General features: G+C 41.8%; 1 protein-coding gene across 6 annotated transcripts in view; it reads left to right on the top strand.

Annotated features, from left to right (window-relative positions):
- LOC102232724 (catenin delta-2-like) overlaps positions 1–26,188 on the top strand; it is a 174,325-nt gene that overhangs the window by 135,612 nt on the left and 12,525 nt on the right. For all 6 annotated transcript variants that reach the window (XM_023335130.1, XM_023335132.1, XM_023335133.1 and 3 more), the window contains 6 exons: positions 4,504–4,690; positions 10,560–10,677; positions 11,821–12,003; positions 15,636–15,809; positions 16,124–16,274; positions 19,478–19,730. In XM_023335130.1, coding sequence (XP_023190898.1) covers positions 4,504–4,690; positions 10,560–10,677; positions 11,821–12,003; positions 15,636–15,809; positions 16,124–16,274; positions 19,478–19,730 — 1,066 coding nt within the window. The remainder of the gene's footprint in view (positions 1–4,503; positions 4,691–10,559; positions 10,678–11,820; positions 12,004–15,635; positions 15,810–16,123; positions 16,275–19,477; positions 19,731–26,188) is intronic.

The following is a 26,188-nucleotide window of genomic DNA, read 5'->3' as shown; positions in this document are numbered from 1 at the left end:
GCCATAACAGTCACATCTCAGACTCTATAGAGACCCAAACCTAGCATGTTGGGAATGATGGTAATAATTTTTCTATACAAACTAAAACTAGACGGATGTCCATAGTTGTGCTTAGTCCAGCGGAAGTTGTTTCTGTTTTGGAGGCTAAATTTGTGGACAGGATAATTGCCTCCTGTTGGGTTAACACCGGGCCTGCTGTCCACATCATGGCAGAGAGTTTCCTGAAACCTGCCTTGCATACAAAGGAGACCCATCGATTACTTCACCGGCTCTCTGGTTGAGGCTCGCGTACAGCGGAAAGCAGGAACCGGTTTAAACTCTAGGACTTGTCGCAACATAAGGCGTCCGCCAGAGTGGCCTGTTCTTCCCTGACTCCCAATTCCTTTGAAACGTCGTGGTTCTGCTGGTTATTAGATTAGGAACTCATCATCAATTTTTATTTTTAAACTTTTTTTTGGAACTCGTCAGCTGATTTACATCTCTTCCCTTCTCCACTTCCATTGTGGGATTTTTTAAAATTTCTTTTTCCCGAACAGTGATTTGCTGATACCGGAGGAAAATGGCCTCTCACACCGTTTATGATGCGCCATCACCGCTCTGGAGCCTTTCCAGCTGTGAGAGCGCATCTCACGCCTGAGCGGTCTTCTGATTGGCTGACCCGTAGCTGAAAGAGCAGCGGTGGCCTGGACCTGACATTGTTGGCAGTACCCGAGTGAAAAAAAAAAAAAAACTTGGATAAACTGAGTAAAACGAGTTGGATAGTCAATAGAAACGTAGATATATAAAGGCTTTGTTTGGACCTGGAATCATGGATTAAAAGATGAAACTTTCTCATTCGTCACGAAGACCAGCTGTCATTCTGAAGGTCAAAGCCTCATCCTGGGGCCGCTTAAAGATGCAACATGTCACTAGCATAAAAAGCTAAACTGTACATACAGTGCCTTGCTAAAGGGTTCACAAAACGCTGCTGCTGAGCCACCAAAGATCCTTTTTTTTTTTTATGTTTCTCTACCTTAAAGTAACCAGAGAGACGTTAATTAGATTCTGTAAAATAAGCTATAATTTTCACTATGACAAAAACTGTAGCCTCACATCAAGCACCTAAAAACGCTTGACAATTTCAGTCGGAACAATAACAGATGAAATATGGAATAGTCTGGGAGAACCAAAGACGCACAACGCTGCGATGGCCTAAACAGAGAACCGTGACAGGACGACGAATCCAAGCAAACTGCAAATCAAATGGGAAATGGCTCCGGAGACAAAGAGCGATAGCCGACGTATTCATTTCCCCTCCCTCACGATAGCGGCGCGGCCGCTGCCTCCTGTTGCCACTCATGATGTAAGGCTGTGGCAATTAACCTCCTTCATCTGTCGGACACTCATTGCTCTCTCTCTCTCTTTCTGTGTGTCTGTGTGTGTGTGTGGGCGTGGGTTTGTGAGTGTGTACGTTTCTGATCAAATCTAAAATCCCGTTGCCTCTCACCTCGGGGAGATGATGTCATTCTCTGCACAGCGAGTGGCGACGCTGGCAAACAGCTGAATTTTCTCCAGATAGTCAAGAATCTCTGCCTCCGCAGCTGCAGCTATGACATCATGCATTGCATTTCTAATTACACGAAACGTAGTTATTACCTACTAAAGCGGGGCTCTGGTAAAACACGGCTGTGGAAGTGCCGTGATTTTATTATTTTTCTTTCTCATTAGATGTTTTTTTTTTTTTTGTTCGTTTTGTTTTTCGTTCCGCTCTTTAAACGTACTCTCACAGACACCGGAAAATAGACGCAAGACTCTGCGGAGAAGGTGATGTCTCTGGTGGAAAGGTTTTAAAAGTTATAAACTCAAACTTCAGAGAACAAAATGGTGAGATCATCTCGCTGACCCGCCAGTCGTCAAAACAGACGTGCAATCACGTGACTGAGGGTTTTGTTGGAATAAAACTCTGTCAGACACTATAATACAGCGTTTCTGTAGAAACTTTTCTTTAAACTACATCGCGCAAAACACTTTGAACAGTAAAAACATGTTCAGCATAATTATGAACAGCATCCGATCTCATTTTTTCATCAAGATAGCAGAAAAATCTCCAATCTGCACATTTCGCATATAGATGCTACAGAAAAATGCTTGGCACATGCAGTTTTTTCTGATAATTGCACATACTGAGTGGTATGTGCAATTAACAGACCAAAACCGACAACAGAGCAGTAACTGAAGGGGAGAAAGTTGGGAGGAAACAAAATATGTAAAGCCCTCTATGTTCAATTGCCAGAACATCTGTTTCTGAGGAAAAACACCGACATATCTGGTGCTGTCCTGCATGTAATACATATTTCAGAATCAACGTTATTCGCCACGTTTGTGGGTACAAACAAGGAATCTGATTTCTGTTTCATCATTAAAGTTCAAAGAAACATTTAGTGAATAAAAACCACCTGGATAGGAAAGGACAATAGCAGCATTTAATAAGGGAGTGTGAGTGTGTGCCACCTTTTTTGCATTACACACACACACGTATACATTTCCTACACCAAAAGAAAAGCAGTCTACCAAAGTTTGACATTTTGAATGTTTTTAATCAATGTAAAGCTACTGTATATGTTTAACCCAACCACTCAAGCAAAGACCTTCACCTGAATTTCTGTGCAGCCAAGAATGACGATTCCCTCAGAAAAATCTTTCCTACTTCAAGTTCAGATATTTATTTTATGGTTACATGATTTTTTTTTTTAAAAAGTATCTAGCTAATGAATATCTTAAGAAAAGTAAAATTAGATTGCAAAATTTAGCGGCACAAGCAGCACACCCGTTTTGTCCCGATCGCCACGAGAAGCTAAACTCTCTAAATGACGAAGCCAAAAGTAATTTTGCAAATGTGTTTGACCCCCAAACAGAAGCCGTCCGCCTTACAAAAAAAAAAAAAAAAAAAAAGAGTCCAAAGTGCTGATGGGGTCAGCTTTGATTTGTCAAGGGGCTTGTCAAAAAAAAAAAAACACTCAAAAAAAAAAAAAATGAACACACAAGTAAAAAAACAAAAAATCCTATTTACAGATAAGAAGAGCAGTAATTGCGCAGGCACTGTTGAACCGAGGGTGAACAGAGGCCTGGAGAGCAGGACGCCTGGAGAGCAGGACGCCTGGAGAGCAGGACGCCTGGAGAGCAGGACGCCTGGCTCCAGACGCGTTAAACGCTCACAGACAGAAAGGATGCATCGCCACCATGGCTGTAATTACTGTCATTAAGGAACAGGGTCAATAATGTGCAGATATGACTACGGGCTGACACTCAAAGGAAAAGCATATAATTACACCAATACAAAGATTGTAAGATAAAGGTCAACGAGAGCGACGAAGTGCTGCATCAACGTTCTCGTCGTTTGTGTACGCATTTATGACACTCAGGAAGTCAGAGTGATGAATGGTAAAATACGGTGATTTCTCTCTTTCCCTCATTGTTTCCCCCCTTGTTTATTTTCTAAAACGTTCAGCATACTTATTCCAAACAACAAGAGAGGTGTTCTCCAGAGAAAGGAGGCCTTTTTGTCCGTTCTGGTCAAAAGTGTTTTGTAGTTTGTGGCGGCCGGCGGTAAGGGTAATTGGTAATTGGTAGGCAGGAGAAAAACTCCACTTTCTTGGTTGGTTGGTTGCTACATGGTGAATTCAGGAGAGAATGAAGAGGAGGGATGGGGAGAGCTGCAGCGGCTCTTCGTTCAGTGGATTTACTGTCTTCACTTTCTCTTTCAAACAAACACACACTCTCTGTGTCGTTTAAAGAAATGGTGTTCAGAATTGCATTTGGGTGTCACATTCTGATATTGTTAAAGTATATTTTAATGTGTTGACATTCAAAAAGATGCAGAGCAGCAGACTTGGGCAATATTTTAACTAAGGGTGCACAGTATTATCAGCACGGTATCGGTATCGGCCAATATTAGCAGTAAAATGTAATATCGGACGTCAAAATAACTCATGGATATAAAAGCTGTTGTTTTTATGAGACAATGATGCCTGCAGAACAGCACAATGTTTGAGTGTCGTCATTGTCTTAGAGAGCAAATGTCATGAATAAATTTGGCGTTACACATAATGCAAGTTAAAAGTGTTACATTTTCAACCTCTTTCTTACCTTTTTAGCATTTGCATTTGGTAGCAGGCTAAACTGACGAAGATAATGCAGTCTGTATTCACATCATTCTGATTATTAATGGGCCATATTTCTAGACGTTTGTGTGCTCAACCCCTGATTAAAAGTTTCCAACTGGGAAATTGATTTTCACCTGATTTGAGCCGTCATCATAATCTGCGATTATAAGTGTTAAATGTTTGTTGTATTGGAAATTTTATAACGCCAATATGGCTCTGATATTGATCCCTGTACTAAACCGGTAGTAGACATGAACATGAGGTCAAAGTCCACACTAAGGTCTTTCAAAGGTTCCAGGTGTGCGGTCGACTTTCTGCATGTTTTCCGTTCTCCTCCATCTCTGCTCTGGTTGGTCCGCAGGCGTTCTGTGGAACCTGTCGTCATGCGACGCCCTGAAGATGCCCATCATCCAGGACGCCCTGGCCGTGCTGACCAACGCCGTGATCATCCCGCACTCGGGCTGGGACACGTCCCCCCACACCCAGGAGGACCGCAAGCTTCACCTGCACTCCTCCCAGGTCCTCCGCAACGCCACAGGCTGCCTCCGGTCAGTTCTTAGTTTTCTTTATTTTTTTGTCTCTGTCTTGTACCTCAGATTTCTAGTTGACACTTTGCAGAGCTTGTTCTGTTGTACACTTCTTCTTCTTCTTTTTCTCTCTCTCTCTTATTAAGCACCCAAACAGAAAAGGGTCCGTCAGACTAACACAGTCATATATTTTTAGAAAACATTCAGTGTTATTTATTTTGTTTTTTTTGTTTTTTTTTACCAGTCAACACTCAGAAAACTGAAAGACTTTGCTTCATTTCTGATGACTCACCAGTGTAGCTGCTCGGTTTCTCGTTGGTTGTTCAGTGCAGTTTGGAAAACGTGAGGTGGGCAGCAAATAGTTACATCCACTCAGGAACATTTACTTGAGCAGAAAATGATTTTAGGAGTTATGTCTATGCACCTTGCTTCTTACTTTTACTTGAGTAATACCACTGTGAAGCATCGCTACTCTTACTTGAGTGAAATGTCTGGATATGCTGAGTAACTTAAGCGAATGAAAAGCAAACATGTTTTAACCAAAAATGCAGCAGACACAGACGGAAACCTGCAGCTTTACATCAAAGTGAGTCGTCTTGTTTTAATGTTCAGTTTTAAGTTGGAATAAATAAGTTAGTGTGTTGAATTCATGTAAAAAATGTTTGCGTGTTGTTTGGATTACTAGAATTTGCACATAAATTTAGAATTTTGTACGTCTGATATTATTTTAAAATGTCAAATCAAATGGTTTGTTTTATCAGTTTCTCAGTACCTGAATAAACATTTTACCAAATACTTTTTTTCATTTTACTTGACTAAAAATATGTCAAAATACCACAACTTTTACTCAAGCACAATTTTTATGTACTCTGCCACCCACTGCTTTTTCTCTAACTAAATATGCAAACTGAACTGATTATGCAGCTCTAGAAAAAATTAAAGAGACCATTTAAGATGATCTCACTCTGATTTTACTTTTTATAGCTCTATGTTTGAGTGAAATGAACATTGTTCTTTCATTCCATGAACTCCTGACAACATGTCTCTGAAATTCCAAGCACAAATTTAGTATTTATTTGCAGAAAATGAGAAATGGTCAAAAAACGAAAAAAGATGCAGCGCTTTCAGACCTCAAATAATGCAAAGAAAACACGTTCATATTCATTTAGAAACAACAATACGAATGTTTTAGTATTGTTGAGTATTGTTAGGTTGAGAGTATCTCCACTTTTAAAATATATAACGTCACATATATAACCTTCTGTCCTTTTTAGAAAGATTTGCAGTGTGCTATGAACAACAACAACAAGTTCTGCAACCACTTTAAGTGTGACAGCCCATATTTAAATGGGGAAGCATCCATTTAGCTCTTTAAAATGTCTTCATTTATCTTTGTTCATCTAAAATACGAAACTCCACGCTGCCACACCTTTGTAGATTAGCTAACTGCTGCCTCTATCTTCCAACAGGTTTTCTGGTGAGACATCGTCACAAAACAATATTTTGTTAAAAGAAAATGCACTTTTAAATCCAACCATTCTTCCATCCGTCCCTCCATTCAGGTCTCATACTGTTTTTTATCCATCTTTTTTCTTTATCCTTCATTCTTGTCTGTGGTTTTGTGCAGGTTTTACATTTAAAGCCTGACCACCTGTTAAAAAAAAGAAGAAAAAAAGATATGCCCCATTACTTCCTGTTGAAAAGAATTTCTTTCATGTTTAGTCTGAAAAATATGAAAAAAAATGTGCAGGAACCCTGAACAAGAGTTTTTCTGCATATTTCCGGATACAAACGGGGCAGAATTTGGGTGAAAATAGTGGCTTGAGCACGACTCCGTCTCATTCTCCACACACAAGCACACACACACAGCAGGACACTAACTGCGTGTGTGTGTGTGTGTTTTCTGTTTGTCTCTCCGTCCAACCACGTGCGGGTTATTAATCTCGTCACTGTACACTTGTGGGGGAAATAAAAGGACACATCTGGTACAGTGGTGCGTGTGTGATATTGAGTCTGTTGGCGAGCGTGTCGGTGCGAGATAACTTTGAGCCGCTCGGCTCCCCAAACTCGAAGGCCTAATTCATCCTTCTCACGCCTCGTTAGGGAATGCTGGGAGTCTGATTAAAGATTGAATATTTCATGGCGGGTTTGGTCTATCGCCGGCCACCTGCTCTCTCTTTTTCCTCGCTCGTTCCATCTTCTATTATCATCCGCAATTTCTCATTTTCCCCTCTCCCTCTCTGTGTACCCCCTCTTTGGTCTCTCTCTCTCTCGTCACATTATCCCGATACTTCCTTCTCCATCGTATTATGCCCTCTTTTATCCGTTTTCCCTTCTGCCGTTCCCTCTCCGTCGCCGTTTCTACTCTGTCGTTTCTCACTGCCTCGCTCCTGTTGTGTCAGCTAACAAGAAGATCTGGAGTTCTGCGCGGAGAACGGGGCAGATGCGACGCAAACGCCACGGCGGCTAATAAGGAGCATATTAACCCATTTACTTTGAGCTTTTGGAGGCTTTCATTCCGTTAGGAATCATCAGGTCTTTTTAACTCGCTGCTTAGGCAGATTAAAGGGCTCTCTGTTACTAAAAATGCAACAAATTGCTGTCTTTATTATTTCCACTGCAACAGTTTGCACGTCATTTTCCAGCCCTTAGGTAAACTAACATGGACGGCCCAGAAAAAAAAAAAGAAAAACCCTGGAGGTCTTTTCCTGTTATCTCTTACAGAGAAATCTTCCGTAACCAGACCTAACCATCCCAGCTCTGAATCAGCACCTGCTCTAGTCTAGTCAACACTGAGACCACAGCATGGCAGCAAGGTTCTTCGCAGACTACTGCCTGTGGGGGATTTGTGTTTCACAGAGTAAGATTGCAGACAAACGTCCAGGAAAGACCCCCTGAAATGAAACGGTACCAGGTTTCCTTCTGATCGTGTACAGCCGTTCACTGCAAGGAAAATGCAGCATTTCCTACTGTAAACCCTCATTTTAAGAAAATCCCACCATGTTAGATCTCTACTTTGCACAGTTATTCAAAATGGATAGAGAGATTTTTTTTTTTTTTGTGGCAGCAGTACGTTGGGAGTTAAATCACATTTTCATTTGAGTGAAAAGAAGCTCACTTTTAGCCACAGCGTTATCTGTTGGGTGTAATTTCTTATCTGCCTTGTTATTTTGATCCTCTACGCTTAAAGATCAAATAATGAGAGATAATCTTTGCAGCTCGGCTGCATTGCAAAGGAATCACTTCACTGGAATTCATTACCTCTAACCAACTGAGGGTAATTAATTTCAGCCTATAAATAGACAGGAGACCAAATATAATATTGGAGAAATCATATGCTTAAAGCCAGTTGAAAGTGGATCTTGTTTGTTACAATTTGGATGTTTCAGGTGGCTGTTTATTCTGATTTTGTCATGTTGTTCACTGAACAGGTTATGCAGCTCTCTGACAGTGTCCTGCTGTGTGTGTGTGTGTACATGTAGGTGTGCGTGTGTGTGTGTGTGTGTGCGTGTGTGTGTGTGTGTGTGTGTGCGTGTGTGTGTGTGTGTGTGTGTGTGTGTTCTGGTGAACTTGCATCACGACTCGAAGCAAATAACAGCCGGGGGGCGATGCAGCCTCAGAGGAGTACAGTTTGTCAACAACCTCAATGTCTTTTTTTTTTAGGCAGTTATTTGACTGTAGAAAATAAACTGAGATTGTCAGAATCAAAAGCAGCTACCTCACTTAAACAGAACGCTACAACACCTTCACATTTCCCACTTGGTTTTCCACTAACGCAGTCAGACTTCTCATGAATCTGTCATGTGCAAACGGCATCTGCGTACAGATGTCCACTGGTTTTGGATCAGCAGGTGAGTCCCAACTTTTCTGATGCTGTTAGATTTGGGTAAAGAGAGGAAGACTCTCCACTGGAGAGGGAATGAGGAAATAAAGCAGGATCACTTTCATTCTTCCTGTCTTCTGTTTCTTAAAAAGTTGAATAACTACAGACCAAATGTTTGCCATAGACTTGCTTAAAAGTTTCTCTCATTGGATTATTCAAGAATTGACATCAAGCTTCCCTCCTCCTTTCCTTCCTCTTCGAAATCTGATTCAGTGTGTAGGAAGCCTGATGGTTTTGTTGTGGTCACCATACATGTTTGACAATTATTTTACATCAATTTGACTTTCTTTTTTTGTAGCCAGTTATGTAGGAAGTTGACCGATAACTTTGGTTGGTTGCTAAGCTAGCTCAAACTTTAGTAAACAACATCGTCTATGAGCCCCAACTAAAGTTGGAAAGTAACTGTAGTTACATTTAATCAATTATATTTACTTGAGTAACTTTTTTGGGGGGGAAAGTACTTTTAGGAATATTTAAAATATAAATATTATATAATATTTAAAAAAAATTCCCAAAAAAGTATTTTTAGGAATAATCTTTACTGCTCTGTACTTTTTACTTTTACTTGAGTCACTTTACTTTGAAGTATCACTTCTCTTACTTGAGTAAAATTTAACACCTGCAGTTTTTGTTAAAGTTTCATAAGCTTTTTATTGAAAGAAACTGATTTGGAAACATTTTATTTGGTCTGATTTTGTTATTTTCAGTCACCGTATTTTTCGGACGATAAGCCGCTACTTTTTCCCGTCGTTTTGAACCAGGCGGCTTGTAGCCCGGTGCGGCTTTTCTGTGGATTTTTCTTCAACCACCAGGGGGCTCTTTAGCAGGAAGTGAATCATTGGAAGTCAAAATTGGAAATCAAAGAAGAACATGCTGGGCGTGCCGTGGTGGTGTAGGGGATAGCGCGATCGGCTGTCGTGGGTTGGACTCCCGGACCTGCGATGTTTGCCGCATGTCTTCCCCCCTCTGCATCCCCGTTTCCTGTCAGCCTACTGTCATATAAGGGACACTAGAGCCCACAAAAGACCCCCTGGAGGTGTATAAAAAAAGAAGAACGTGCTAATTTTCATTCACAACAAGCCCATGCTAGCAGCAGGCACGACGGAGAAATGTTTTCAAACTCATATGATGCAGCTTTTAAGTTGAGGAGTATCGATCTGGCAGTACAGGAGGGAAATAGAGCCGCTCGGCGTGAACGAAACCGTGGTTCGGCTTTGTAGACGGAGCTGCGTCCTTAATAAATCCAGCAGATTTATTAAAACGCAGCCCTCTCCTACCCTCTGCTGGGTCCTTATGGTAAACCGAGAGCGGCGGAGATACCAGCGCCTTATATATGTACGTTTCCAGTTTTTAGTTGTTTTTTTTGTTTGTTTTTTTTTATTGTAAGTGCGGCTTATAGTATAGTGCGCTTTATAGTCCAGAAAATACTGTACTTATATGAACTGTTGTCATGTTGGGCCTTAAAATGCAAAATTACCAATTAAATTTATATTTTTGTCCATCTGATTATGTAATTTTTAAACATTAAATGATTGATAATTTGATTAGCTACTCTGTACTTGAGTCTTTTTAACAGACACCTTTTTTTCTCAAGTCATTTCTGGATGGCAATTTTTTTTCTTTTACTTGAGTAAAAATTTGCTTAAGTAGCTCTACTCTTACTTGAGTCCAATTTGTGGGTACTACTCTGGCCCTCTCTGACCCCAACCAGGTGTGTGTTACGTTCACAGACAAATGAGCTCGACTCGAACAAGCAGAAGCCACTGCTAAACTGGATAAAACAACTTGGGGAAAAACAGTTCCAGTCGCCCTGCTCATTATTCTCGTCTCACCGCTGACGTACAAAGTGGCGTCTCGAGTGACGTAGCTGCAAAGAGTCAACATCACCTGATGCAAAATATGTGAAAACAAACATTTTCAACCTGAAGAGCTTTCCCTTCTTTTCTGTGCATTGTCGACAGCGGCAGACCGTGAACTTGTGTCCGTCTGTGTCTCTGTGTGAAACAGGAACGTGAGTTCTGCCGGGGAGGAAGCGCGGAGGAGGATGAGGGAGTGCGAAGGCCTCACAGATGCCCTGCTTTACGTCATCCAGACCGCTCTGGGGAGCAGCGAGATAGACAGCAAGGTGATGCAGAGACACACGGCAGGGCACACACACACACACACACTCCGCATACTATTAATAATCTGGTTCATACCTGCGTGAGTAGAATACCGTGTGCTTGTGTGACGTGTCGCTGTTTAAAACTGGCATTTGAATGACAAATAGCTTAAAGGAAAGAAGAAAAAAAACCAAATATAAATGCATGCCATAGTCAGATGAGATAAAAAGTGAAAAGTAGGAAATTAGCAGTGTCTCGACAGAGTAACATAGCAGCATCAGGCTGTGGTTGTTTTTCTATGCAGGACTTGAGAAATAAATATATTTTTTATTTATAGATTTCTTAAAACTTTCACGATATTATTACAGTAAAAAAAAAAAAAAATCTAACTCCTCTTTCGTCTTCCTGTGGTCCTTACAGCCATGTGCTCGATCAGAAACAGCCAATCAGAGCCAGGGGGAGGGTCTTCATGCTGTCGATCATTCTCGTGTGTGCGCTGCAGTTGTGCAAATGGCGACAAAACAACTTCTTGTTACAGAAAAACTCTTTGTCCAGCCGTCGCCCATTGTGGGGTAACTAGCATTAGCATAGCAGAAAGCAAGGGGGAGAGTGTGAGCAGCGCGTACGTGAGGATGACTGACGGCATCAAGACCCTCCTCCTGGCTCTGGTGGGTTTGTCGTGTTTTCCATCACCGTTCTTGCACACCATCGCCACAAAAGAGCTGTTTTTGAACCGCTGCATAATACTTTTTTTTCCCTCCCCCCAGATATTTGTCAAATCTAGAGTGAGAAAATATTTAATAACTAATTAATTAAATATGCACATTATAAAACACATTAGACATGAGAAGTCTTTGCTTAGATTTAAACTGCTTTCTGTTATGTTACATTACTCAGCCCAAACTCTGACACAGAAACATCGTTGGTTACTCGATGCCTCCCTGTGTGTTCCCTGAGTCACCTCTTCTCTGGATGATTTTTATTTTCTTTTTAAATCCTCCAAAAGATCAAAGTCTGTGACTGTTGACTGCTCTGCCACTCTCAACAATAGGTTTAGTGTGTGTGTGTGTGTGATCTCTGCGGCGTGTCTCACCGTGTTTTCCCGCGCCTCCTTCATCTCCGTCTCCTCCTCACTTTCCCCTCCCGTCCAACCTTTCCTCCTCCAGACCGTGGAGAACTGCGTGTGCATCCTGAGGAACCTGTCCTACCGTCTGGCTGCGGAGACGTCGCACAGTCAGCAGGGCGGCTCCGAGGAGCTGGACGGCCTGTTGTGCGACACCGGTGGCAAAGACGCGGAGAGTTCTGGGTGCTGGGGGAAGAAGAAGAAGAAAAAGAAGGGCCACGACCAGGTGAGGAGATACGCAGGATGCGCGTTAGAAGCGGCTTTCGTTCTCGGCGCGGAGGCTGCTGCGCTCACGTTTTTATTTATTCGTGACCGTCCTCCGAGTTCCTCTAGACATATTTAAGTTGGGGGTTTTTTTGTTTACTATTTTTTTGCAAAACCAAGGGTAAGAATGATAAAAATGTGTAGCTGGAATTTCAACTATTCAATTTTAATAGTCTATTTAAAAAATGAAGCCATCTTGGAGCTGCTTACAGAAAGACAACAACTGTCTGGAGAAAGATACGGACTGCAGCAACGCTTTGCTTTAAATATTCATCAGCACGGCCCCCCGACAGCTGAATTTATTGATGAGTGTACATGTTTAAAAAATGATTTTAAAAAAACCCACAGAAACTAACACACATTTTCCATTTTGGGAAACTCTTTTATTGTCCTCTGATCGCTGCGGTGCCTTCTGGGCTCGTTTCTGACAAATCTCACCATCTCCGGCCTCGCCACAGCGCCGTTATCCGCCTCGCTTCCTCTTCTGTTCCCCATTAACATCACACATCATTGAATTTTAACTGCAACTCAAACTTTTTAACGACACATTAAATGTTCTTTTTGCTCTTGAAGCCCATCAAGTTTTTATGATGATGCTTGTTGCAAACTGGGACTCATCACAGCTTTTTTTAAAAATATATTATTATTTTCCTCTCTAAATATCTCAGTATATCCCAGAGTTCTTCTGTGATGTCTCAGCAGTATTTGTTTAGTTCATCAGGGATTCTTTTTTTTTGTTTGGTTTTGGTATCATAAATAGATTTTTACTTAATTCTGTTATTTTGAAATTATGTTGTTTGAGCCTCTATTCTTTTCACCGCTTACATCTGACTCATTTAGTACATTCTGCATTATTTTGGGCCAGAGCTATGACATGTTGCAGTATAATTATATTGTTATTCCACAACACAATCAGGATGTAATAAATGTAGAGCGCCTTTAAAAAAAATATTCACTCCTGCTGAATTTTGTTTCCAGATTTTTCTCACCGTACAGCCACATGTTTCATCCAAATTTTGTACAATAGACCAACATCAAATTGGATAAACAGGTTCTGGTTATTGTAGAGCTAAGGATCTAGAATAGATCTTTCCTGCTAACTGGTATTACTGTCCACAATAACTCTCTGGAGGCTTTGATTTACAAAAGCATTTAATTCCCCCTTTGGGATCAATAAAGTATTTTGAATTTGAATCTGAAAACAACTGGTTTTCGTGGATCTTATTTAAAAAGTGAATGTGTGAACGTTTGAGAGCCATGCCTCGCTTCCTTTCCGCTTCACAGTCACACACTACACCTGTTTTGGTCCGTTTCACGAAACGGCAAGTTGCGTCCACACGGCATGACGTGAGTGTGGACCTTTTTTTGTTGTTGTTGTTGTTGTTGTTCTTATAAAGACCATGCTTACTTTTTCGAGGCTCTGCATCGTCTAAGTGTTTCGGTTTAGTCTGCTCGGTGCCTGCGCTCTGATTTCTGTGAGGCTGATTCTGCCTTTCTCTCTCTGGATTCCTCGAGTGTTAATCCTCCACGCAGCTGAGGGGCAGAAGCAAGAGACCGACGAGCTCCGCCCTCTTGTCATGCAAATGAGCAATCAGTATCATTCTGATTGAGTGGAGAACGTTTTGGGGTTTGTTTTTTTTAAACCACTTCCAGTGTGGCTGTGGGAACTGAAAACACACCGTTTCCGGTGTGTGAATTGCTCATCCTCCCTGCATGACTTTTTTTTTTTTCTTTTCTCACCTCTGCCAATCATTTCTGAATCTGGCTGAGATTTATGAAGTCGGTTTTGGGACTCGGGTTTTATTACCTTCTGTTTGCCGGATTTTCTCCATGCAAACGTCTTTTTTCTGCTTGTGGGGAGGACGACGGGTCCTAACGATCATATTGGAGTAGGAACAGATCATAACCTCTTCAATAAAAAAACCCCAAAAAGTCCGTCGCTCTCTCTCCCTTCTGTCTGTGCGCCGTCGCCACTCTAGTGCAGCTGCGGGCGATTACCATGAAGCAGCGATTAGGGAGTGTGTGTGTGCCGAAGAGGACAAAACTCCAACGGGGCAATTAGAGGAGAGGAAGGGAAAGGAAGTGGAAGTGGAGGAGGAGACAGGAGACGATAAAGAGGGTGTAGCGGCGAAATCAGATTAAAGGCGCGAGGAGCAGCTAAAGATGGACAGCAGCGCTTGGCGGGGTTACAGATGCAGCGAAGGAAGCTATCGCACGTTAGTCACATGAAAATAAGATGAGCTGATATCGTGTTGCATCAGAGAGACAGAGACGTCTGCACATTCACTGGAGGGTGACAAGAAAAACTTAAACAATAACTTAAGTTAAATCTGCAGAAAATTAATGCAAGATAAAATCTGCAAGATCATTTGAGCCTGATAGTGCAGTGACATCATCAGTGTTGTTTCCAGATTAGTGCGAAACCAGCACAAATGAGTACGTACTAGTAAAATGGGAGAAAAATCTGAGTTTTGTCTAGTTTTAACAATAACTACTTGGTCCATCGCATTAACCCGTAAATCAATTAATTGTGTGAGAAATTAAAACAAGCTCAATTATTTCCATTGGCATAATTGATCATTTTTCTGTTTTCTCTCTCTTTTTCCACCAAAAGCTGGATGACAAAAGTATTCAGTCTGGTGCTTTGGTGCAAAATTGGACGACAATTTTGTTTGCAGACTTTTCGTAATTCATTTGATTTGTTGTTTCCGTCGTCTTGGTCATTTTGCTCCGGTTCGTTAAATGTTCGTTAGAATGTAAATTTAAAGTGAATTGATCTGTGAAACTATTGTGCTTGAATTTGTGCTTGAATTTGTTTTGTGAATTTGTTTATTTTCATCTTGCCAGGTTCCACATTAATAAAGTTTGACTCACTAATCAACTACGTAAGAAAACTTTTTCGAGGTTGCCGAGGATTTGAGACCAGGTTGGACGTTTCCCTAAACACACTTCAGATAAAAAAAAAAAAAGATTAAAAAAATTGTTAGAATGGCCCAGTCAAAGTTCATATATAAATCCACTAGAGTGTCTGTGACAATAATATGGACACTAACTATCCAATTGTTTTCTTTTGTAGAAAAAAAAAATGCTTAGGTGTGCAGAGAGATGCACCACAATTGACATCAGCTTTTGTTGCATCTAAAGTAGAGTTTATATTTATTGATTCAGGGTGACTGGATAGAAATCCATGCCACACTTTTCAGATTCATATTTTTTGTATTTTAAACGTTTCTCCCTCACACCGCACAATGGAGAACCGTGCGACTTGCAGCCAGACAGATGCAACAGCTTTATCAGTCCCTCATTAAAAACACGGCAGCTTACGGCTTCTTATGCACTTATCATTACTCGGTTTAGTGTGCGCACAGTTTCGGGAAATCCATGTTTGTCTAGCCTCTCGCCAACATTTTCTGAGGTGCGTCATGGGCGCTTCATCAGCGCTCGAGAGTATATCCAATTCAAGCAGCAGATGAGCTTCGCTTTGTGAAACAAGGAATCCTCTCCTTCTCGTTTGCTGCTTTTGCCCGCGGGGAGTGCTGCCGGGCCCCTCGCGACTGCTCCTCCGTTCTGAGCCGTTGCCTTGTCGTTCCGCAGTGGGACGGCGTCGGACCCTTCCCGGACTTGGCTGAGCCTCCGAAAGGCATCCAGATGTTGTGGCACCCCACCATCGTCAAGCCCTACCTCACGCTGCTGTCTGAGTGCTCCAACCCGGACACGCTGGAGGGAGCAGCCGGGGCTCTGCAGAACCTGGCCGCCGGCAGCTGGAAGGTGAGAGCTGTCATTGTCGTAACCGAGCAGCATCTGCGAGAGGAGAGGAGATCGCAGTTCTAGTAGAGAGGGAAAAGTCCAAGTCGTTTTCAAATGAAAGAAACCTCGACGGTTTTCATCAAAGCTAACGGGGGGGGGGGGGGCGGAGTGATGATAATGCGATATTCTTTTGTTAATTGTAAGCATTTCACAGGGGTTACCTGTAAATGCCAACAATGGTCTGAGTGGCTAACACTTGTTCTATAACAACTGAAAGTGTTGCAAATGTGTGGTTCTGTCTCTGTCCACGTCTTTTCCTCGTCCCGATTGTCCAGTGGTCCGTCTACATCCGAGCCGCAGTGCGCAAGGAGAAGGGCCTGCCCATCCTGGTGGAGTTACTGAGGATAGACAACGACCGGGTGGTCTGCGCCGTGGCTACGGCCTTGAGGAACATGGCTCTGGACATTCGGAACAAGGAGCTTATCGGTAAGCCGGCTGAGCACAGCAGATGTAGGGGGCTTGGCCGAGCTAAAGGTGTACGGCGGACCTCCTTTCATTTGCGGTTCAAGGTTTGCAGATTCACCCATTCGTGGATTTTTTTTTTTTTTTCTGGGATGCAGAAATGACTCATGGACAACATGCCTATTCTTTTCTGTAGAATAGAATAGGCATGTTGAAAATATTTGAAAGAAAACACGGCCTAGGGAGCTCAAATAGCTACCTACATGCTATTGTCTGGCCTCTGCACAGCAGCCACTCCAGGAATGCCATTTATTTTCTTTGGTGTTGATTGGCTGCAGATATTAGCATTTACGCTATTCGAAGACGGTTTCCACTGTGCATGTCAATGCATATTGAGGTATATTTGATGGGAAATTAAAATAGGTAGTTGGAAGCATTTTTCAGAGGAGGCCTCAAGTATTTGCAGATTTTAAAGCTAACTATGATCCCCAAATACCAGGGGTCAACCGTGTGTCAAGAATCTGAAGAAAAGAATGTCTTAAGACGTGACACACAGCTGGTGTCAGACTGGGAATCTTTTCTGGTGAAGGAAGTTTAGCCAGTTATTATAGCCTATGGCGGTAATATCTCTATAAAAAAATTGTGACAAAAAAACTCCAGAATATTACTATAATCTCTTTTTGTCTCATTTTCTATTAATCTGATCTGCTGTTGCATATTGCATCATGAGGTGAAAGGATGAATGCACTCCTGGAATATAAACATTTATATATACATGTGCCAAAGAAAAGGACATTGTTGTTGAAATATAATTTAGTCTAAAATATGACTTTTTGTTTGATCTTTCTGAGTGTAGGTCTATTTGAGCCGCTTTCATTTACTTCAAAAGCAAATCACAAACATCAGCTGTCATTCTATTGCTACAAACGGAGCCTAATTTTGCCATAATTCAAACAGATTGCGGCAAAGGGAATTTGCGCTGCAGGGGTATCTTAGCAGATCTGTTTGCACATATAACTCATGGAAAGGATTACTGTTTGAATTTAAAATCAATTTGCAAAACGAAAACAAAGAATTTGAAAAGCATGTTGGAATATTAATCTCTGTTTGCAGATCGCTCCTTTCTGTACAACGCACAGCACAGCCGAACACCTGATGCTAGATTTTTTTTTTCTTTCTTGCTTGCTAGAGACTGACTGATGTCTTTAATAAACTCCGCTTTTCTGTTGGTCCCCATGGCAACAGCCACATGCCTCTTTCTATTTGCTCTGTTCGATGCTTTTGGCTTTGAGCTAAACCGTGTGACGTCTCGGTCGGTGAATGCGGCCATCCGCGTCCTCGGCGGATGTAGGCCGCGATGTCAGATTTTCCTTTGTGCTGACCCCGGTGCGTGCGGCCGTGTTTTCAGAGAACATACTGTCCTCCCCTTGGTTGGAACACAACCAAATTGCTTGAGCTGCACAGCATATTGTGTGGTCAGGTTCGCGGCGCTCTCCGCTGCAAATATCAATACTGTCAGCACTGGCGGCTCTGCTTGTGAGCCAACTGTTGTTTTATTACTCCGGCAATACAAAACGTGACGAAGGGCTTCGCTGTTTGGGGTGCGCACGGCGACGAAAGTGGAGACGGACAGGAAGTTTTACGACAGGAAGTCACACGCAGTCTAGTAGTGTGCCGTCAGGAAGCCGTGATGGGACCAGTGCAGGGCGAGGGTGACCCATTCAGGACGAGAGCCACGGGGCGGAGAGAACATGATGCCCTGACAGAATCACATAGGTGTCATGGGAAACGTAGTCCGTCTGTGTCAGGGAATGTGACTAGCAAGTATAAACTCAGAGTGGATATTTGTTTTTCTTGGGATTAAGTTTTTAAAATACTCTTTTCTAGTCTTTCTTTGACCGTACACCTCATTCTGTGAAAGAGGTGTAAAATCCCTGTAAATTCTAGACACTAACAGGTACCATAGAATTGCACAGAAATCCATGAGGGACGGCGGAGTCCCAGAGCGAAATTCCATGAAAGAGATGTACGGAACCTCGTGCCAGAAGCCCATTAAAATGCTGTCTACATCGTTGTAAACTGTGTGATTGTGAGCGTGAGTGGGAATAAAAATAGCAACAGGTATTTTGCTCCACATAACACAGTAGGAGTGTAACAGGTAAACCTTTTATGGATGCAAACTCAACTAAAAACCCACCTGTTTAAGATTGTATTTGAAACGTAATCAATTACAAAGAAATACAGTACCACAAAACACAAAGGGAAGTCTAAAGGGATAATATCCCCTCGTGTGAAGGCGACTGATTTAAGCTCAACACCTTGCATTTATTTTGAAGTACAAAAGGAAGACGTTCTTGTGTTGCCTCTTCATGTGGACAGAGCTAGCTTACAATGGCTTCTTGTCCAGGTGGCTGAAGTGTCTATAACTTCTAAATAATTTATCCAGCAGCAATTTAGGCAGCCAGTACAGAAACGATAAGCACTGACAGAGTGAATCCAAACGATTGATGAGCACTGCGAAGACATGGCAACAAACAAACTATTAGCCACTAATGACTCTAATGTTTGAACTGTTTGCCAGCTTCGTATTGGTACTTAAATGCATGTTTGTTTTCTCTTTATGGATCTCAACTGTGTCTAATCATCTCTACCTTCATAGAAAAGCACAATAAAATAATTAATCTCCTGCCGGAACATTCTATGTTGATTATAGATTTTTTTTTTTTTTTACTTTATGATGTGAATTCTTAATTTTCAACATCTCAATAATAATTAAGACATACATAACAACGTATGATCATAAATGTTATCATATTGGTACAGCAGACCTAACCTCCTACAAGTTTACTTCTTATTTATTTTTAATGTTTTTTCAGTTTTTAAAAAAAAGTGAAGCAAAGGGGTTTTCCAGAAAAATTCTAAGCTTTTCGAGGGCCCACGGCCTCGGGTGGTGTTGATTTTAATCGAACCTCAAAGCTCCACTTCAAACTTGTACAACCTTTAGATAGAACACTTCCATAGAGAGTTTTGAGGGGGGGAAAAAAGTTACTTTAAAAAGAGGTTTCCTGCAGCTCTGCCTGAAGATACTCTCACGAATTACAGTATTTTTATTTCATGTCTTGTTTCTCATTCCTTTCAGCCTCTAAAAGCTCATCTGCAGCCTCCCGCTAAACCTTTTTTTTCTTTCTTTTCTTTCCCCCCCCATTCTGTCCGTCACCTTTGACCAGGCAAATACGCCATGAGGGATTTGGTGCATCGCTTACCCGGAGGCAGCAACAACAACAACACTAGCGGCGGCGGAGGAGGAGGCAGCATCAACAGCAGCATCCTGGGGGGGAAGACCATGTCGGACGACACCATCACCGCAATCTGCTGCGCGCTGCACGAGGTCATCACCAAGAACATGGAGAACACCAAAGCGCTGAGGGACGCCGGCGGAATCGAGAAGCTCATCGGCATCGCGCGCACCAAGGGAGACAAGTAAGCTGAACGGGAAGGCGGCGGCGGGTGAACGAAGCGGGATTAGGGGTTTCATAACGAAGCGAAGTCTGACGTGGATTTAAAGAGAATAAAACCGTTTTTTAAAAAGGCATGTTGGCACCGTGCTTAAAAAAAAAAAAAATCCACTATCTAGGACAGTTGAGAACACAAGGCATCTAAGATTGTGATTTTTGGAGAGGTTTTTTTTTTCCTCACAGTCTGATAAATCAACGTTATTTATGGTCAAATTGCTTTACGGTGTGGCAGCTGAAGGAGGAACAGCTTGTCCTGCTATCTCCTGTCTTTACTGATAACTTTGCCTGTGAGTTACTTTTTAAAGTGACAGTTTTTATAGTTATATTTACATTATCGACATGATAACTGGATTACTTCAAACCTAAGGACTGGGGGATTTTCTTACATTTACTTTTATTTTTTTACCTTACTTTTCTTCATCTCCAAGTTGAACCAGGGCAAAATGCCTCCAGCTAACCCCAAGGGACATTAGCAGTATTATACAACGACTTCAGTCTATAGAAATGAAAATCAAACTGCTGGAGGTGAACTTTGAGATCAACGCTACCTGTGGAAATCAGACAACTCCTCAAATCAACGGAGAGGCCGTACGCCTCGTATCAAGCAGCTCACCCTGGAACGCTCTGGGTGCCAAGCCTAAGCAAAAGTCTCACACTGCAGATCCGTGGAGACAACTAACAGGGAGAAATCCCTCACCTGGACGAATCAGCGTGGCCGGCTCTGAGCCGAAACCCACCTTCAACCTCAACACCTGCTAAACCAAAAGAAAACAAACAAGCAGCTGCAACCAAAACGGTTCTACCGACCCCGCTCCCAAGGACAGAGCGACCAGCCCAGGCCTCAAGACATTCTGACTCCATGGGAATCCCACTGAAAAACAGATTTTCTGCACTCCAGCCTGAGCCTCTGAGTGAAACCTTGTCTTCAAACATCAACAATGAGGCAAGACCAACACATCCACCCCCCAAACCCCAAAGGACAAAGCAGGTAAACCACCAGCTAAACAAAAGGTATCCCAAAAGTGCTTATTGTTGGAGATGAGGCAGTAAATGGAATCAGTCACGTTTGCAATCACAAGAAAATGAGAGTGATTTCTTCTCCTGGTGACACTGTATCTGATTTAACTCGTAAAGTTCTCTCTCTAACCGCTGATCGGCCAAATATTTATGTTACTTTAGTTGTGCATGTTGGAGCCAACGATCTGGTAAAGCAGAAACTTCTGAAAAAGGACTTTAATATTCTTCTGAACACTATGGGAAAGTTAAAAATGAAGTTATTTCTCAGTGGTCCAATTCCATCAGACAAAAAACACTCCAGGCTGGGCATGATAAACAAATGGCTGATTAAAACCTGCTCTGCCAGCTCAGTGACCTTCATCAATAACCTCTAGATCTATTGGCAGCGCTTTCACCTTTTTTGGAAGAGGCGAACGCAATCTTAATAAACATGGGACAAAGCTACTCACTGCAAATCCATCCATCCATCTTCTTCTGCTTATCCGGGATCGGGTCGCGGGGGTAGCAGCTTCAGAAGGGAGGCCCAGACTTCCCTCTCCCCAGCCACTTGTTCCAGCTCCTTCGGGGGAATCCCGAGGCGTTCCCAGGCCATAGTCATTGTTTATAGCCCCTCATATAGACATAGTCCCTCCAGCGTGTCCTGGGTCTTCCCCGGGGTCTCCTCCGGGTGGGACATGAACACCTCACCAGGGAGGCGTCCAGGAGGCATCCTGACCAGATGCCCTTCAACTGGCTCCTCTCGACGTGAAGCAGCAGCGGCTCTACTCTGAGTCCCTCCCGGATGACTGAGCTTCTCACCCTATCTCTAAGGGAGAGCCCAGCCACCCTACGGAGAAAACCCATTTCGGCCGCTTGTATCCACGATCTCGTTCTTTCGGTCATGACCCAAAGCTCATGACCATAGATGAGGGTGGGAACGTAGATCAACCGGTAAATCGAGAGCTTCGCTTTTTGGCTCAGCTCTCTCTTCACCACGACGGACTGGTACAGCACCCGCTTAACGGCAGACGCTGCGCCAATCCGCCTGTCGATCTCCCGCTCGCTTCTTCCCCCATTCGTGAACAAGATCCCGAGATACTTGAACTCCTCCTCTTGGGGCAGGACACACCCCCCCCCCCGACCCCGGAGAAGGCACTCTACACTTTTCCGGGGTAGAATCAGGCCATGGTGAGAACCAATGTGCTCCTGGAACGGACACAGAAGACTTTAGAAATTAAAAGAACCATGATGACAACCAGTTCCCTACCGTTCCCGACTCGTACATGTCCAGAAAAGTGTGCCCGATTCTCTGAAATATTGTTCTCTTTGGCGTTTCTTCCAGCACCAAGATCTCATCCTCTGATTTTTTTGCTTTAGCTCTGTCCAGCTTCATTTTCAACACAATAATCTCTTTGTTAAGTTGATCATTTTCCCTTTCCAGCCTTTCAATCTTTTCTGTCATCTTCCTCAGAGAATCCCGTGCGTTTTCTTTAATAGTTCTGTTTGTCCATTCCTGGAGCACATTGATTCTCGCCATGGAGTCGTAGTCAGATTGTAATCGCTGTGTCGTTTTCCTGGCTTCGTCCAAATCTAAATCGAGTCCTCTGATTTTTTGCTCATAATGTTCATTGCGACTTCGTAGCATCTCGTTCACTCTTTGACAATTTCTAACGTCGCTCTTGCTCTGGCTACGATGGAGACACCCGATTTTTTTACTCAACATTGCCACCATTTCTTTGAGCTCCTTGTTTTCGCGCTCGTATTTCATGCATCTCCTCTCAAAATTGTTTGTTCTTTCCACCAGGAAAACGTTTCCTCCCAGTGAAGTAGTTTTTATTTCTGCCGAAAAAAAATCCTTCTCTGCCATGATACTTGTCTCTTCGTGTCGAACCTAAAACCGCAAATGAATTTTTCTGTGGAATCTGGGAATACAGAGACAGTGACCAGTGATGTCACAGACAGGATGAGTGACATCACTGCTTCACATCAAAGCCACAAGAAGTCTGTTGCGTGGGCGGGGGGAGAGGGGGGGAGGGGGGATGTTTTTTTTTAACTTTATTCTCAGATACACTGTATAACGACAGAGTGAAACATTTGTTATGCCTCAAGAAAAACAAATACAGATAAACATATTCAAGAAAAAGCTAAGGGGCTTCGGTTCCCAACTCAAAGCAGTACAGATTTAAATTGTTTTAGTGGCTATTTTTTGTCAGAGTCTTTCATAGTCAGGATATAAAACTTAACTTCATTGTAAAATGCAGCAAGGCATGGCTTTCTCTACCTGGAACAATGAATATGATATTTAGCTAGTGGCAATAAAGGATTTATGAGAAACTCAGAATTGTTAAGCATGATTTTAGTGAGGCCAAGTAAGAAATCTTCCCATAACAGAATAAATTGTGCTTCTATGTTGTTGTGGATAAAGTCACACAGATTCTGCCAAAAAGCATCAACAAAGTTACAGCGCCAAAACAAGTGGACAGCAGTTTAAGGATATGAATCACAAAATGTATAATTTACATCAAATTCTTTCTTGAATATTTAATTCTCATAAAAGGATTAGTGCAAACATCTGCGATAGCTTTTCATTTTAAACGGGTAGGATATTCTGATGAAGTGATATTTTTGTGTTTTTGTCGTGTAAATTGTTCCGATGCTATGCTAAGCACAACTTCTAAGCTTCCACTTCAGTCTCGTCACATAAAGAAATGAGTGATCAGAAATGATCATATTTAACATTAACACAGCCTGCTATAGTTTTCGGTCTGTAAACATCTTACACCGACTGAGCTATTTATCCCTGCTGCGGTAGGAAACGACGAGGCAGCACAGGTGGTCAGAACCACGGCTCATGTTAGATCCTTTTACCTGGATACGGTGTGATTGATGATAAATTCTTGTTGAACTTCTGTCTTTTTTTTCTGCTTTGTTTTGTTTTTCCTCTCAAAATAGCCGAGGATTCTTCTGCAAGGCTGCTGGACGATTTGTTTGGCAACACTAAAACTGTTCCCTGCATTTACTGGCTGCCCCTCACAGAGGAGCAGCTGAGAGACGCCACAGCTTTTACATTGATTTTAAATGTTTTTTTTTTTTTACTTTTTGTTGCCTTATAAACACAACCTTCAGCGTATTTTGTTTGAATTTTAATTAACATAATTGCAAAGTTTAAGCAGAAAGAATTTTTTGAACAGTTTTTCATTATAATTGTTTGAAAAGTGTGGCAATCATATATTCCAAAATAAAACTCAGCCAATTGCTTTTTTTTTTTCTTTTCTTGATCTGTTAACATGTAATAAATGCACTGCGAAAACACAAACTATGACCAAGTAGTTTTGGTCTAGTTTTTTAGTACATGAAGTAAGACAAAACTAACTTCATGCAGTTAGTTTTGTCTTACTAACTACAAGTTAGTAAGACATTTTCATTTAAAAATGAATTTAAATTTATTTTTACATTTTTAATTTAAAAATTATTTACTTTTCAAAGTAAATAATTCCTTAATATTAATTTTTAAAAAGTACTAGTTCCTCTGACGGATCAAACTTTTAACAAGATATTTTCCCCATAAGTGAAATAATCTGCCAGTTGAACTAATACTTATTTAAAATCAATGCTAAGGAATTATTAACTTAAAACAATCTCCTCTGTTGTGTGTAAAAGTTACTTGTAACAGACATAATACACATAAAAAGTAAAAGCAAAGTGCAGTACTAACTGGTGCATCAAACCAGAAGGACATCATAATTACCGGCAAAATAAAACACATTCAGATTTGTTCTATATAAAAAAAAAGTTATTCAGAACTTGATTTAAATAACTGTAAATGTCCACATCTCGAATGAGTAAATCAAAAAGCTAATTTATTTCAATAATATTAAAAGTTGGCCTCCATATGGATTCCTTGCACACAATGTTATACATCTACAGCATTTATTTCTAATTATTTCACACCTGGGCTCCACCGCATGCCCCGATGAAGGAGGATTTGGTAACGTAATTAGATTAGATGTGTTGCCACCCCCTCGCCACTAGAGGCAGTAGCAGGCCCGAAAAGATGCGACTAAGGAGCAGATTTAGAAATACACCGAAAGCTACACAATTTGTTAAAAACTGTGAGCTGCGCTGAAGTAAATAAAAGAGAGAAGTTCAAATACATGCTGAGAGTGAAAATCCTTCCTAAAGGTGAAAATATATCGCAGATTTAAAAAGAAAATAAAAACGGGAGGCTGCGGATTATATAGGAAATAGCGCAATCTTAATAAACGTGGGACAAAGCTACTCACTGCAAATCTTTTTCATTTTATCAACAAGGACAGCAACGTGATCATCGCTTCAGTAGAACAGGCTCAAGGATTTCTGACTAGGAAGGAACCGTCGGCTTATCAGGAACAAACAGTTTCAAAACAAGCTGATACATCGACTGAAGACTGAGAGACTGGTTCCCTTTTTCCTTCCCCCCGCCCCTCTCTGCTCACCCACTTAGTCACAGGATTCACAAGATACACATGAAGAAATGTCTTCTGGACCGGAGTTTCTTAAGTTTACAGGTGTAATGAATCAGCAGGTTGGCACATCTCTCCTTAGCGCTCAAGTAGCAGACCTCACTTCATTTAAGCCACCTGACTCTAACTTCCCAGAGGATCCACCACTCTGTGTTTCTGAGGTCTGAGGCCGGGGTCCAGACTTTATCTTTACACCCTTCTTCCTCCAGAATGTGTCTGGCCCCCCGGCACAGCAAAACAGGACATTACCTGTCCGGATCACTACAAGAAAATTTACAAGAAACAGAAACATAAAATACAGGTGGTTTAATTCAAACATCAGACTGTTCCCCTGCCTAAAGGAACCCCAGACTGAAGAACTTTTGGCCTCCAAGTCACTTAAACTAGCTCTTTTAAATACCAGATCTCTCTGTGCTAAAGCTCTATTAATTAATGATTTCATCACTGAGCATAATATCGATGTTATGTTTCTGACAGAAACATGGTTGAATGATAATAATGAACCGATCGTACTAATTGATTCTGCACCTCCTAACTACAATTTCTTCAGTGAGAATAGAAAACACAAAAAAGGAGGAGGCATGGCTTCAATATTTAAGAATACCATAAATTAAAATCTCTTTGGGTCACTTCACCTCTTCTGAGTATCTTGGAATTGAGGTTAAAGGCCACAAACAAACTTTGACAGTAACTCTATACAAAACTCCAACTTTTGTGGAAAATTTCTTTACTGACTTGAATGAACTTCTATCTATTATATGTATTGATTATGATTGTTTAATAATTGTTGCTGATTTCAACATTCATGTTGACAACCCCCAAGACAGAGGGGCAAAAAAGCTCACTAATATTTTAGAGACTTTTGGTCTAACACAACATGTCAAACAAGCAACACACACTCAAGGACACACACTGGACCTGGTTA

Source organism: Xiphophorus maculatus, chromosome 6 (genome assembly GCF_002775205.1).
Source record: "Xiphophorus maculatus strain JP 163 A chromosome 6, X_maculatus-5.0-male, whole genome shotgun sequence".
Classification (NCBI taxonomy): Eukaryota; Metazoa; Chordata; class Actinopteri; order Cyprinodontiformes; family Poeciliidae; genus Xiphophorus; species Xiphophorus maculatus.
Note: the sequence above shows the minus strand (reverse complement) of the source record. Positions and strands in the feature narration are given on the sequence as shown.